Source organism: Balearica regulorum, chromosome 12 (genome assembly GCF_011004875.1).
Source record: "Balearica regulorum gibbericeps isolate bBalReg1 chromosome 12, bBalReg1.pri, whole genome shotgun sequence".
Classification (NCBI taxonomy): Eukaryota; Metazoa; Chordata; class Aves; order Gruiformes; family Gruidae; genus Balearica; species Balearica regulorum.
The window spans coordinates 20,595,783-20,610,285 of NC_046195.1; the positions used below are offsets into that span (position 1 = coordinate 20,595,783).

At 52.9% G+C, this 14,503-nt stretch overlaps 1 protein-coding gene across 1 annotated transcript in view; it reads right to left on the minus strand.

The window, feature by feature from the left end:
- Positions 1 to 1,600: 1,600 nt before the first annotated feature.
- The window catches only part of IGDCC3 (immunoglobulin superfamily DCC subclass member 3), a 106,001-nt gene continuing 93,098 nt past the window's right edge, over positions 1,601 to 14,503 (minus strand). The window contains exons 8-14 of the mRNA XM_075764763.1: positions 9,701 to 9,948; positions 9,165 to 9,329; positions 4,030 to 4,218; positions 3,677 to 3,781; positions 2,548 to 2,686; positions 1,860 to 2,067; positions 1,601 to 1,750 (exon numbers count right to left, since the gene is read on the minus strand). Of these exons, the coding sequence (XP_075620878.1) occupies positions 1,601 to 1,750; positions 1,860 to 2,067; positions 2,548 to 2,686; positions 3,677 to 3,781; positions 4,030 to 4,218; positions 9,165 to 9,329; positions 9,701 to 9,948 (1,204 nt within the window). The remainder of the gene's footprint in view (positions 1,751 to 1,859; positions 2,068 to 2,547; positions 2,687 to 3,676; positions 3,782 to 4,029; positions 4,219 to 9,164; positions 9,330 to 9,700; positions 9,949 to 14,503) is intronic.

Below are 14,503 nucleotides of genomic sequence, written 5' to 3' on the forward strand. Positions count from 1 at the left end.
GCCCGGGAGCCCTCCTCGCCTTGTCCCTCCCGGGGAAGTGAGCCCTTCTCGGCTCAGCTCATCCTTTGGATGATCTCCTGCTAGCTGGAAACACGCTGGAGGAGCTGGGAGCAGCTCAGTAGCATCTCAAGGGGTTTTGGAAGTGCTGTACCAGGGTTTCCTCGTAGGTGCTCCTGATGGATGCAGGGTGGGCTTTGAAGGGACAAGGTGGTGACGCCCAGGTTCCCACCTCCCGTGTTACGCTGCTCGTGCTGGCACATGCCATAAATCATCCTGCTGGGAATCACCCTGGGGAAGCGGCACGCTGACGGGGCATCCCAGCACCCCGGGCGCCCCGCTCCATCCCAAATGCGCCCCAGGATGGACTGAGGCAACCCCCACCAGCACCCAAATCAGCCCTGCAAGAGCAACAGCAACCTACGGGGCATCGAGCCGCGGGCCTGTGAGAGCCCCAACAGTCTTTAAAAAAAAAAAAAAAACCCACGATACGAATCGTTGCCGCACAAAAAAAAAATAATCACACCGGAACCCCGCGACGTGCCTAAAAGTAAAGCTCATAACACTGGTGAAGCATCGTGCCTCGCGCAGGGCTGGGTGGGAGAGGCAGGAATTGGGGGAGAGGAGAGGACACGCACACACACACACACACACGCACGCGCGCGAGTTTCTATCACGCTTGAGGTAGAACATTGCTTTCAAGGTTTGGAAGTGCTTTACATGGGAACGACGACAAGAAAACCACCAAGGCGCCAGGTACAGAGCGTGACTGCTGAGGTAGGACCAAGCTTGTACTGACCAAGTGCTACGCTACTTGTTTTTTTGTTTTTTTTTTTTGTTTTTTGAACACGAAGGAAGACGCAGGTTTTTCTGCTTCCCAGAAGACATTCATTCCGGTTGAGGTAGGTTCTGAGTTCACTCGGGTTGTCTGTCCAAGTCTTTCAGTAGCCCTCAGGCAGGCATCCTTTGACACACACACACACACTTTTTTTTTTTAATCTTTTTTTTTTCTTCTTTTTTTTTTTTCATATCCTTTCGAGTCAATCAGCAAAAAAAGTATCCTGAGAAATAGCGAAAGTGTACAAAATCATCAAATCCACGGAGAGAAGGCCTTCCCGGGCCTCGATTTTTGGAGTCAAGTTAGGATTTCTCCGAATCCAGTCTTCTGGAAATAAAAAATAGATCCAAAAAGTAGTCCTAAAGCTGCTGATCAGGAAAAAGTCTGGGATGCCAAGAGAAGGAGGCTCCACCATATCCCCAGTCTGTCAGAGACGGGAAAGTTTGCCAAACTCTGCCAAGGACTCTTTTACTTAGCAGCTGCGCGGAAAATCCATCGTGACCAGTCTCGAGAGAGCCATCGTCAGAAGAAACGCACCGAGAGGCCCGAGAGAGGTCAGAAGATAAACTTCACAGTTTCCAAAAGGCTGTATACATATATATATATTTTTATATATATATATAAAAATAAAGCAAAACAAAAAAATAACAATCAGACCGTAGAAATCTTCAATTGACCTGAGATTGACGACTCGTTGTAAAGACATCACCAGCCGCGGGTTTGGTTTCTGGTAATTCCTACAAGAGGGTTCGAGTCTTGGCAGTTTTAGCCTTCACTGGCGGGACCGTGGGCGGGAGCCGGAGCTGCGGGGCTTTTCGGGAGGGGGTCTGGCCGCTCCTCGACGATGCTGAACTCATCCGGAGGGAGTGCGGATATCTGGGTGTCATCGTGGGCGGCCGGCGGGCTGCGAGTCGCCTGGAGAGAGAGAAGGGGACAATGCAATGATGGTGGCAGGTCACCGATGCTCTTAGACACGCAGCCGCGTCTGCGTCTCCCAAGCGCGCTCCCGTCCCGCTGGACTTACCGTTATTCCCTTATCCTGCTGCTCCTGGGATGGGGATGCTGGGAATAACCGCTCCAGCTCGTTCATGTCCAGCTGCTTTCCATTCAAGTCCCGGTCATCCCTGTCCCTGCGAGCGGCCCCGTTCAGGATGAGGCCCGTGGCATTTCGCTGGCTCCTGGGGATCTGCGGGGTTGACAGCTGCTCCTGCACGTTTTTGCACATCAGCAGCCTGAAAAATAAAGAGACGGAGCCCGAGGGTGAGCAGAGCTGGTGCCTCCCCCCCTCCCTTCCCCATACCCTGAGTCTGCCTTATCCCTGCGCCACATTCCTTCACTCCTTAAATCCCTCGTACAAAGTCACGACTCTTCCCCTCGCCGTGAAAGGGCTCTTGGTTTACAGGGAGGATCTTGCCAGAGCAGAAGCAGCGCTGCTCCCGGGAAGCAGCAGGTCCCTCGATGGGGACCGGAGCTGACGGGGTGTATTCGGAGAAGCCCGCCGGGTCTGGGTGCCCGGGAGGAGGCAGGAGCCATGCTGCAAACAGCACCCGGCATTCACGGCAGCCGGGCTGCGCAATTGCACGCCGCGGGATGCTGAGATGTCCGCGGGAAACGGCCCGTCATCCCACTGGGGGTGTGAGGCCCCCGCAGGGATACCCGCACGGCATTAGGGACCAGCACCCCTCGTGAGCATCGGCGTGAGCAATTCCTACCTTCCTCTGTACCCAAACATGAGGAAGAGGACGCAGAATATGATGCACGTGACGCCGATGTGGATCCCAATGATGATGCCGGTCGTGGAGGTTTTATTGTTCTGCTCGTCCTTCATGCAATCGCAAGGGGGATTCAGCACTGCCAGAAGAAAAGGGGAAAGGGGTCAGTGGTGCTGTGTCCCTCTTGCTCCTCCAGCTTTTGGGGAGCCCAGAGACAAAGCTGGAGCCGGGGTGGTGCTGGGAGCCGTGTACGGGGAAGAGCAGAGCAGGGCGGGGGGCCGGAAGGTCCGTAGAGGGGCAGCCCCGTTACCCAGGCTGCTGTTATTAGACACAATTAATGAACAAAAAAGACTCTGATGTTAATTTTTACAACGCCCAGTGTCCGAGGTGGGAGGTGAGAGGCGGGCTGGTACCTGATGGGAAGCACCGAGCAGGCAGATGCCAACGAGATTAGTATTTACTTCAACAGAGACAGAGCAGTAATAACTGTCTCTTGAAGATATTCCCACTGGAAGGCTTAAAAGGCTTCCAAGAGCAGCAGGATGTTTTTTACACGTAGATGAATAGGAAAGGTGTGATCAGTTAGCGATTCCCTCTAGAGATTTCCCCTTTTTCTGCCACACAATGCAGTGCTCATGCTCTGCAGCCCTTCTCCTTTCCAAAGCCATCACGTCCTCCCTTTCCGGCACCAGCGAAGGTCAAATTATCCAGGAGAGCTCCAGGAGAGCAGAGATGCTCTGTGCACCATGTCCCACCTGAGGATGGGCAGCTCTTAGCTTAGGGGGTTTGTTCATATCCATGGGGACAAAACTGGCAATTACAGGAACATCTGGTTTGTCTTCTCCACCTTGGTGAAAAAGTCACCAGGTTGAACTGTGCTGTGAAGGGGTGTCAGCTCGCTAAGGCTAATGAAGGCTAACGAGGATGGTGCAAGCCACCCCAACCAGCACCAGGTGGTCCCAGCCCCACAGAGTTTTGCTTCATCGTTATTTATGACGCGGAAAATAAATGAGCGGCTGAAAACGATGGTGGGGTAGAGCCCTGGGCGCCTGGGGGATGTGTCCGGCCTTGCCACCTTTCTGCAAAGCGGTTTTCACAAACCACCGCCGGGACGAACGTCCCGTCTCACCTGTCCTCTCCACAGTTTCCCTCAAGGACACGAAGCGGACAGTTGAATTTCCATCCCCGTGCTGGTTATAGGCGAGGAGCTTGACTTCATACACCACCGACGCATCTGTTTTGAAGAAGACACCAGAAGGGCATTTCAGGTTTAATCATTAGCGTTATCTCCCCAAGCGATGCTTAGTTAGGAAAACACCTGACCAAATGCCCACAAGATGCTGCAAACAAGTACCTGCTACTGGCAAGGCACCCCAAAAACCTGGGGGAGAGCTGCAGCATCTCCCGTTTAATGGTCGTGCAACACATCCGAGCTTTCCCGAGGTCAGGAGGGGACAGGGATCAAGCTGTCACCATACTCACCCAGGTGGGTAATGTTGTACGCTGTTACGTTGCTGGGCAGTAGCACCGGACCCGTGTACTGGGAGAGGTGGACCTTGCGGTAATACAGCTTGAAGCCTTCGTGCTGGCCCAGTTTGATGGAGGGCTCCCACGTAGCCCGGACGGTGGTGCTGTTAATGACTTTAATAAAGAGGGACGGCATGGCTGGGACTGAAACAGAGAGAGAAAGACAGTGGGTTGCACGGGGTTTTTTTTTTTTTTTTTAGTTTGCACGCTGAGAAATTCCCCAGCAGCCTTTCCCTGCGGTCACTGCACCAAAGAACGTGCTAGATGAGATTGAGAAAAATCAGGTCAGGCCAGATGCTGGTTTAACAGCTTTGAACTTCTTCAGGGAGCTGTAGGAGTCTCCAAGGTTTTCCTACGCTGGGTTCAGCAAGCACACAGGCTACTTTTACACTGCCGTTGCAACCTGATGCTCAGCCCCGTCGGGTCAGGGCAGGAATGCTGCAACTTTGGCAACACATTCCCAAATTCCACTTTTCTGCTCTCGCCCTGATGGTAGCGAGGACCTTTCGGAGTGATTAATCCCCCAGGGAGGAAAGAACCAGAAGGGATGGAGCCGGAGACATCTGTCTTAAAAGCGTGCTAGGTACCTGCACTGGCTTGCAGGATGCGTGGGAGCTTGCTCTCCCCGGCGGCTTTAGGAGAGAGGTTTGTGATTCTGTGCTGGGGACTTAGGAGAGAAACGGGGCATCTTCATTAACGCACTAAATACCTGGGCAGCCCGAGATCCCTGCGCAGCTGCGGCTGGCTTGTTTTGGTGGGCAGGCACTTACCTGGCCTTAGGGGCGCACGGGGCGTTAGCTGGGAAGATGTCCCTGCTGCTGCCCAGTGTCACCGAGACCTGATTCGAGGTCCCCCAGGATGCCCACCAGCCAATGCCCCCAAACCCTGCCCTTGTTCTGGGGGTGCGCTGCAGCAGCGGGTCACGGCCGTTCCCTCCCTCCCCAAAAAGCTGCTCAGCCCCATCCTGCCCCATCATCCTGGGCTGAAAGGCAACGATTTGCAAACCAAAGCCAATTTTCTGGCGATAGTGATAGCTGGGTTTTCCAAAGCTGGTTCTGCACAAACCCTGCCCCTGAGCTCTGTGCAGCGCCGGGGCACACAGGAACACGTTTCCCCCCAAGCCTCTTCCTTCCCCTCTCCCTCCCTTTCTCATACACTGATCGCACCAATGCAGAGATGTGTCTCAGCAGCACATTTCACCGATGATTTTTTTTTCCCCCCCACCTCGTTTCCACAAAACAACCCCAGGCCAAACGCTCCCGTCAGTTCCCCAGCCTTTGGCACCATTCAGAAGGTGCAAAGCACCGAGCGCTGCCGGCTCTGCCCTGCCCAGGAGGGAGAAGGGATTTCGGGCACTGCTAAACCCTGCAGCAAAATTACCCAGCGGAACAACAGCCCTACTCTTCCAGCAGCCTCCAAGCTTTGAGACAGAGCTATTTTTCCAATCCCACATGATTACAAGCTCGGAAGTTCCCAAATATAAGGATTGCTCGGCTTGAATTGAACCAATGCTGCTTTTTGTCTTGTTCTTCCCCAAAGGGGCTCTAAAGGATGAGGAAAGCAAACCTGGGCCTTGCCAGCGTCCTTTGGCAGAGACTTCAGCACAGCCACTTAGCGAGCGATGGTGAAAAGCGGATTGGCCGCGTCAATCCAAGACTGACGAGAGCTAAAAAGGCCGTTTCCTCCATTTAACAGTGCAGGCAGAACCGCACAGCACGACGCTTTGCCTTTTCCCAGGCACCCGCGGCTCAAGCTTTCCCACGAGGAGACTCAGGGGAAGGAAAGACATCTCTCCTGGTGAGCAGGAGGGTCTGGGCAACGCCGTCTCTTCCCAAAGAGATGCTCTCCTGCAGGTTGCAGGGGGGTTTTGCCTGACGCCCACCGAATAAGCACGGGGAGAGGAACAAGTCCCTGCTGAGTGGTTGAGCATCTCCACGTGGGTTCAGGAGGAAAGACTCAGAGAGCAGCTGTCCTCGGCCAGGTTAATGAGATCCCATCCTGCCTGAGCGCTGCCAATGGGAAAAAACGGGTTGAAGTGCTTCTTCTTGCTTGGATTTGTTCTGATTTCATTGATGGGAAGGCTGTGCTTAGCAATTTCTGGGTGCAAACCAGAGTAAATTCTATTTATACCAGAATGTACCATTCTTCCCAAGGCTGCATATATTCGCAATCCAATTAAATACTCTTTTTTTTTTTTTTTTTTCCCGGAAGTCTCCCAATTCCCTTTAGGGCAAAATTAGGAATTGTCTGGATCGCCCCTCTGAGACGTCGGACCCTTGCTTAAAGCATCATTTTCCAAATCACAGGTGAAAACGCCACGGAAAGGGAAATCACATTATCCCATGGACAAAGAAACACTGATGTGGGCCATCCTGATTTGCGAAGAGTTGGCTTTATTTTACGGTTGCAGAGCCTTACATTTAATAAAAACCACAAGAATATCTCTCCTTCAAAGTATGGAATATATAGTGTTTATTCAAACTTTGAGTATATATATATATGTATAATATTGATTATATGTATGCACTCGCAGAATGCATGTGCTGTTTATAATGTTATTACACAAATAAGTGTATACAGATGGAGTATATCGGTGTGTGTGTATAAATATATGCACACACAGCAGGGTATAGGTGCTTCGCAGAAGTATATATAAGACATAATATGGATCTACTATAAGTGAGGCATCTCCCTCATGCTAAGGGCTGGGATACTTGTTTTCCTCTTCCGTGCTGTTTGGAATTTTCCCCAGGTCATTTCAACTTTCTTCTTGAAGGCGTCTTTAGCCGAAGATGACTAAAGGAACAGTCTTCACCCTAGAGAAATGTCAAAAAGTCCTGGAGAAAACCCTAAAAAGCATTAAAAGACAAGAACAAGGAGTGTGTGCTGCTTAACGAAGCGGAGAGAGTCTGAGATTTAAAATACCACGGCATTTGTGAAACGGCGTAAAGGAGAACAACAGGGAGGAGACACGAGGACCTTCCTAGCAAGAGGTTTATGGAGGACAAGGTTCACTTGGGTAGTTTCTCTACGGCATCTTCCCTTCTACTTTCCATCCAAAATTACCACTGGCCCCAAGGAAGGAGCACCGCACTTCTAGAAAGCACTGGAGGCTTCAGCCAAGCGCGCTCTCAGCATATCCCTAGCCCTGAGAAGCCGACCTCCCCGAGCCGAAACCAGCCCTGCTCCTCGGTACCTCCACCACATTCCTTCTCCGGACAACACCAGTACAACGCGGTCACTCAGACCAGTCTCGGGCTGGCAGCATCTCTACTGGCCGCTCCGACAAGCGCCGTCCCGGCTCCGCCGAGCCGTCCCTGGCCGGCAGATGCACCCACCGTGTCCTTTCCAGGGAAAGCAGGACACGGCAGCGCGGTGACGCGGGACACCCTGCGTACGTCTCTGCACACATCTCACGCACGTCGTGCTGAGCCGCGATGGTAAAACCGAGACGTGGCGTGTCGGGGAAATCCCGTCCCTTTCCGAGGCTGTTAGCACAGATCCAGGGGCTCCCCGAGCCCGGAGGGGGGGGTGTCACAGCTCTCCAGTGCGCCTCAGGATTGCACGGGGTGAAATGGCTTGGCTGCGAGAAGAGGCAAATCTGCAGCAAAACCTTCGCTTGGTGACAAAAGCCGCTGGATCCCGGCTCCCTGAGCCGCTCTCACCTCCGTGAGCAGAAAGCAACAGGCACCCGAGCGAAGCGAAGCAAAGCAAACAAATCAAGCCAGAACCGGGGCTTTTAAATCTCTCTTCATCTCCCTACCCAAGCTGGGGTTCAGTGAGCTTAACCAGGCCAGCTTCTCCGTCCTGAACATGGAGCTAATTGCTGAAGCTTCGTTATGCAGGACAAGCCTTTTTTACAGGATATAGAAGAGAGCAGGACAGGGATGCCTTGAAACTTCAAAGAGATGGGAAATTTATGATCCCATTACCAGATACCTAACTATTCCTGTCATGACTGAAGGTAATAATGACAAAAAGTCCTCTCGCACTTGACCCAGACTTCTGCAGAAGCACCAAGCTCTGCGAAGCGTGGCTGGCTTGTAGCTCCAGTAGCTGAACTCAGAGCGTTGGGTCAACGACTTTCAAGTTTTGCCTTAGTCCACCCTTGTCTCTCTAAATTGGAAGGAAAAACAAACTCCAAGGGTGACCGATTCCCTGCAGAGTACCAAGGAAAATAAACTTGCAGGGCAACAACCCAGCAGGGCGAGGATTTTTTGGTGTTGTTGCTTAAATGTTGTAGCAAACGACTGCAAGGGCTGAAAACGGAATGAGAACTGGATCCCCCACCTCAGCCAACACACTCTTTCATTTGATCCTAAATAACATCCTCACACCCGAGGCCCTCTCTGCTGCAAATTCAGAATTACTGAGTGTTCATGAGAACGATGCAACGCTCCTAAGAAATTAGTCTCAGTAAATGAGCCAAGCCAGGATTCAGAAACCCTGGAGAGGTACCTGAGTCTCCAGGAAAACGTTCCTAAAATGCCGGCTGGGGCTGTGGTTTCCGTGGTTTCTGTGTGCAAGGATCCCACATTGCAGCACCCAACTTTCGTACTAGGGAAGGCCAAGTCAGGAAAAAAATCTTGGAGGTCACCCTAAGTTCTCAATGAAATGGCAGGCGGGGACTCGCAGGTCAAGGCAGCTCAGCTCTAGTGTGATTTCCCCACCGCAGAGCAGAAAAAAGTCAAATTCAGAAAAATGTGGTACCTATCAAGTAAAAGCTGTGAGTACCAGAGCTGCTGGAGGATGCTGAGACGCTGCTTGAAGAGGAAATCTGCATTTAGCAAGCGGTTTAGGAAAAGCCCAGAGCAGCCGCAATGCACGAGACCAGCCAGACTTGCGCTCCCCCCCCCCAACATCAGCTGCGAGAGGCAATGCCGTGTCTAAGGCAACCAGCCGGCCCCCGCGCAACGACACAAGCGAGTTTTACACAACAGCCCGGAGTACGAGGAGCAGCGGGAACGAGGTGCAGCAACACCGCAGGCTGCCTGCCAAAACGCCCCGGGGTGCGTATGGGGGTGCCCGGCGCTGCTGCTACGTGCAGCGGGTTTCAGCATCTGATGGTCCAAGCGCAAAGCGTTCCTTACCTTCTCCCAGCGTGCTCACCACTGTGACTTCTGAGGCTTTGCTGGCACCCCGGGAGGTGTAAGCCTTTATATAAAAGCTATAGCTGGTCGAGGGCTCTAAATCAGTCACTAGCTGCTGGAAGGTGCTCTTGCTAACAGCCTCCTGATACTCCATCTCTACGGGATCTGAAGTGCAAAGAAAGAGAGAAGAGAGCGGTGTTAGGCTTTGCAAGACGTAAAGAGACTAAACGGATGGTGCAAGTGGTAATTTTGGTCCCTAAGGTGGGTATGTATCTGCCCACATCATTTTCTGCTGATATTTCTGTGCGTTTTGCCGGAGAGCTAAGCGGGCAGCAAGATCTGACCACGCAGCTTCACCCTCCCCACCCTTTTGGTATTTACATCACCGTTACTGCCTCATCTCTGTCTTTCAGAAACGTGGCGATGATGGAGAACATGGGTGGCAGCATTGCCTACCGCAGTGCAGACCTAGCGGGCCGCCTTGCTAAATTACGGGAAGGCTGAGGACGCTCCAGGCGGTGCGTTGAGCACCCTACCTGCAGCTTTCCGAATGTGCAGCACGTAGCCGATGATCTCCTTGGTGTTCTGCAGAGGCTCTTTCCAAGACACCTGGATGGTGGTTGCAGAGACCGTCTCAGCCTTCACGCTCTGCGGAGGACCGGGCAGCCCATCTGCCCACAGGACCGTCAGGCGAGCGCTGGCTTGCGTGGAGCCGGCGCTGTTCTCGGCGATGCACTGGTAGATGGCTTCATCCGCCTGGTTGATCCCGTAGATGGAGAGAGTGCTGTGTGGGGACACGAGAGGGACAAGCATCTCACTGAGCTCTCTGCAGCGGACGTCCCTCCCCTCCAGCCACGCCGTGGCCCCCACGCTGGGCGATGGCAGGGCATCCCAACACGCCTCTATTTCCACGGAAAGCTTCCGGGAAGCTGTGTCCTGGTGCTTTTGGGGAAGGAAAAGCCCAGGAGGAGGACGTGGCATTCCCCGGATCCTGCGACTGGGCAGATTACCTCTGGCTTGACCTGCAGAGACTGGGGTTCAAGTACGGCCAGATGGGGACACCGGGTGGGACGGGGAGGATCTGGAACCCCGAATTCAGGAAGATCACAGCTCTGTGGCAAGTGCATCATCCATACACCCAAACCAGCTTTAACTGGCTTAGGTCCAGTACACACCAGTGAGACCCATCCAGGCACCGCACACGGTTGCTAAGCCAAGTCTAATCAGGCGCAGGCAGAAAGCCCTCTGGCGATGCTCTAATTGCATTATAGCACATTAGAGCAGTCTTAGAGTAACACCGGGATTAGCTGACTTATCCGGCAGGGTTATAGCCTCAGCTCCTGCTTCTGCATTTTCAGAAACACGATCACCTCCAGCCAAAAGCCAAAGCTGATGAGCAAGTTGCAGGTTTTGTCTGCAAAAACCTCTGAGCATCTTTCCGATGCTGGCACATCAAAGCTTGCTCTCCCAGGGCAGCAAGCAGGACAGTTCCTCCAGCCTGCTCTCAGGGATCTCCACACCAGGCTTAGGTGCTGTTTTCAGCCTCCAAGATAGAGACAGGCACTGGTTACCCTGATGGAAACCATCCCTAAACTGGGGGGACGCCGCCGCCAGTGATGTACCAGCTTCCCAAATGAGTGCGTTCCTGAGCACGGTGCCCGTCTCTGCACCAGCTCTGGGAGGGCTGTTCAGTGGCTCAATGGGCACAGGGACAACCGGAATCCGTGTACACGTGGGCACTTGGACTGAAGACCCTTTCGGAGCTGCATGAGCCTCCAGCAGTGGTTGTGTACAACCGGAGCAAGTCCAGGGCCAGCCCAAGGGTTGCACTGCCCAGTGTCTTTAAAACAATGCCAGCAAATACTGAGTCAGAAATAAACGTACAGCACATCGGCTTTATCTTGCCATTCAGCGTGCAAAACAGCTTTTCTTAGTAACATTTGTTCACAAACAGGGAGCCGTCAAGGAAAGCTCTGCTCTCTCCAGGGCTTGCGCCCCTCCTCAGAAATCCAGCCAGAAACAACACGATCCGATTTGTGACTCTCCAGCAGACACAAGGCCCCACAAATAAATACCCAATGCGTCTCCCTTCCAAGACACGGGGCAGGGAAGTCTCACTACGCTGTGTCCGGCTCCGAGCTGGACGTGGAAAAGCAGCCTTTGACATTGGAGATGTTTTTACCAAACAACATCTTGAGGCGGCAGCTCGGGTTATGATACAATACGCTTACGATGCCCTTAGTCCTCGGATGTAGGATGTTCTCACAAACAGGGCATCTTGGGGAAAATTTCTGAAATAAAGGTCCAGTAGGGGCCCAGATGGGACCAGCTAAAGCAAATATAATAAATTGTATTTGTCACTGCTATTGTGGGGATTGACTAGTCCTATACATAGGCTATAGGATATACCCCTACAGCACTGAATAAAGCACCGCTCACCACTGCCTCCCCCTCCGTTTTAGAGCATCACCCATACGTGCCCCACTCTGGATTAATCCCTATTTGTGCATCTCTATTTCCAGTCCTGCCCAGTTCATTTGAATTGTGGTTTTGCTTCTGGCTTGGCACGAACGTGGTCTGAGAGACCACGATGCCTCCAAGCTTCATCATCATCGTGTTGGCTAACGCCAAAGCTCGCATGAGCTTTTTCATTGCTATTTTTCTGTAAGAAATGACCTGAACCTAACCAAATCCACATCCACTGCTTGCTTCTGGGGAGAAATAAATTATTTTCTTCTCCTGCGGTGAATTCCAGGTGGACTCGCGACTTGACTGCACATGAGTAAATCCCAAGCATCCCCGCTGATGTGAGGGGCAGTTCACGGCTTTCTGGGAGTTGTAATCAAAGCTGCCCTTTATGTAAATGAAATATTGTACATGGGAAGTGGGAATGATAAATAACCTGCCACTTCCTGCCTGTATGTCAGAACGAACGCTTCTTCTAATTGCAGCAAAATATTGTTCTTCCTATATTAAAATTTATTATTGCTGTTGGTTTAACACTCATATTTCTGCCTTACAAATTATCGGGGCCACGGCGAGTGAGCAAATGTTTAACAGTCATCTATTTATGTCCTGTGCCTTTGTTTCCTTGGAAACATTGTAAATGGAATATCAAATGTGATGGTTTCAGCTGATATGGTGATTTTAGAGAATCAGCCCTAAGCTCCCCCCATAGCCACAGGCCCAACGTATCTGATTAAATGGAAGGAGAAAGCCGGAGCCGGGGCGGGGGGAGCGCAGGGAGGAAAGACCCCGATCCGTGGCTCAACTGTGTCAACAAGGCTTGATGCCTGCGAGGACAGATGGCAGAAGGCAGGATTACGCCGTCCGAAAGCTGTACTTGCAGCTCCGCACAAAGCAGATGTGCGGAAGGAGCGGCAGCCCTTCCTTCTGCCCCATCAATGCACGGATTATTTCCACGCGGCCGCTGCGCATCTGGGCACCCGGGAACGGCCGGGCTGGGCTGGCACATGAGTCGAGAGCGGCGTTAACCTTCCCAAGCACAAAACAGCTCAGGAACAACGAGGAGCGTTCAGGTTCCGCTGCCTCCAAGTGTATTTATTTGCTTTACAAGGAGAAGTGCAAAGATGCGGAGGGGGGGGAGAGAGGAGCCTGGTGGGATAGCGGTGCCTGGGTGCAAGGAGCCTGAGGACAACAGCATGATGCTGGGGCCAAAGACATCTCTCCTGGGAGGATTAGGGGCTGAGCAAAGCTCCTCTTGTGCAGCACAGATGATGTGCTGGATGCCAGTGCTCCCGGAGCCAGACAGCACTTGGCCACTGGGACCGGAGCTGGGCAGAGCCTCAGACATCCCAGGTGCTTCTCTGCAGAGGTCCCAGGGCGGCCGGTAACCCTGTCACACACAGTCAAGTCGGAAGAAATAAATAAAACAAATTTCTGCAAAGTGGACGTGGCAGGTAGCTGGAAACTTGCTTCAGGCTTTGAAAAGTTCATTTGCATTGAGATTTCCAAGGCGGTGTTTGGACGTACCGCGCAGCAAGAGCCTCGGCCATCCGTTCGTTACCTAGGGCCGGCGTTACCTGGAGCGATGCGCAGGCAGCGGGCTCAATAAAATGACTGGATTTTTCGGCTATGCCTATAAACCTGGGCAAGGAGCAGAAACCAAGTGATGTTTGTCATGGCTCCATGAAAGTAAGGAATTCTCCACGAGAACGAGGATTTTCTCTCCGCCGGTCCCTCTAACACCCACCGGCAGACCTCTAAAGGAGGCTGCTGAGCTCCCTGCAAGCCCCGGCGTGAAGCTCGCTGGTAGCTGCAATGAGGAGGGCAGGAGCTGGCAGGGAGTTACATGAATCCCACCACCATCCCGGCTGATACCTCTGCTGTGCATCCGTTTTCATCTTAACTACTGACAAATTCTTCCTGCCTTCGCCCACCGCATCACCCCCCAGGATGCGGGGTGGCAGGGTCTGCGTTCGGTCCAGCAGCTTTCGCAGGTTTTGCTGGGTTTTTTTTTTGTTTTGTGTTTTTTTTTTTTTTTTAAGGAAGCTCAAACAAAAGGAAAATATGTAGTTGCCGTGCGAGGAGGCGCGGAGCATCTCTGCGCGCCAACCATCTGAAATATGCAGTGTCCTTTTATTTCTTCCCATCAACAGGAAAAAAAAAATCTGTCACTTTGGGACATCTGCTGTTGGAAAACTTTCCCGCGAGTGCCAGACCGGCAGCGCTGCGAGCACGTCAGACGAGGCGAGATGCCAGAAGGCTTTCTGCTGGTCACCCAAGCCGCTCGGCGAGCCGAGGGCTCCATCACATCTCCACACAATGCCCTGACAGGCATTGATGGAAGTGGGGAGAGGAGCCGCTGCAGATTCACACCCGGCTGAGCTGAACCGAGAGGCCTCCGCCGCTCCAAAGCCGTGCTATTCCCAAGCTGTCTTCCCAGTTCATGGGCAATCAGAATGACTGATCTGATTCGGGTCAGGGGTCCGGGCCGATGACCGGAGATCGGCTTTCCAAAGGCTCCTCTGAAAAACTCTGAGAATTGAAGGAAGCCTCTTCATCGATTCAGAGGCACAAAGAAGAAGAGGGGCCCATCTGGAAGGATATCAGCGTGCGCGCGCACACAGGCGCACAAAAGAGGGAGTGTGATGAAATTAATGCAGAGAGCAGGCTCTGGCTAGCGGGGAGAGCATTTTAAGCGCTGGCAGCTACAGAAAGCCACCAGCGCCGCATTCAGACGCCCCGTCCCCGTGCCCTGCTCTGCCTCCATTTGTCACGGGTCGCGTTGTGCCGTGCTGCGCCGAACGAACCGCTCCCGGGCTGCCGGCCGGTGCCGCACGGAAAGGAGCTTTTTTCCCTCCAGTGCTGGTTGTTGG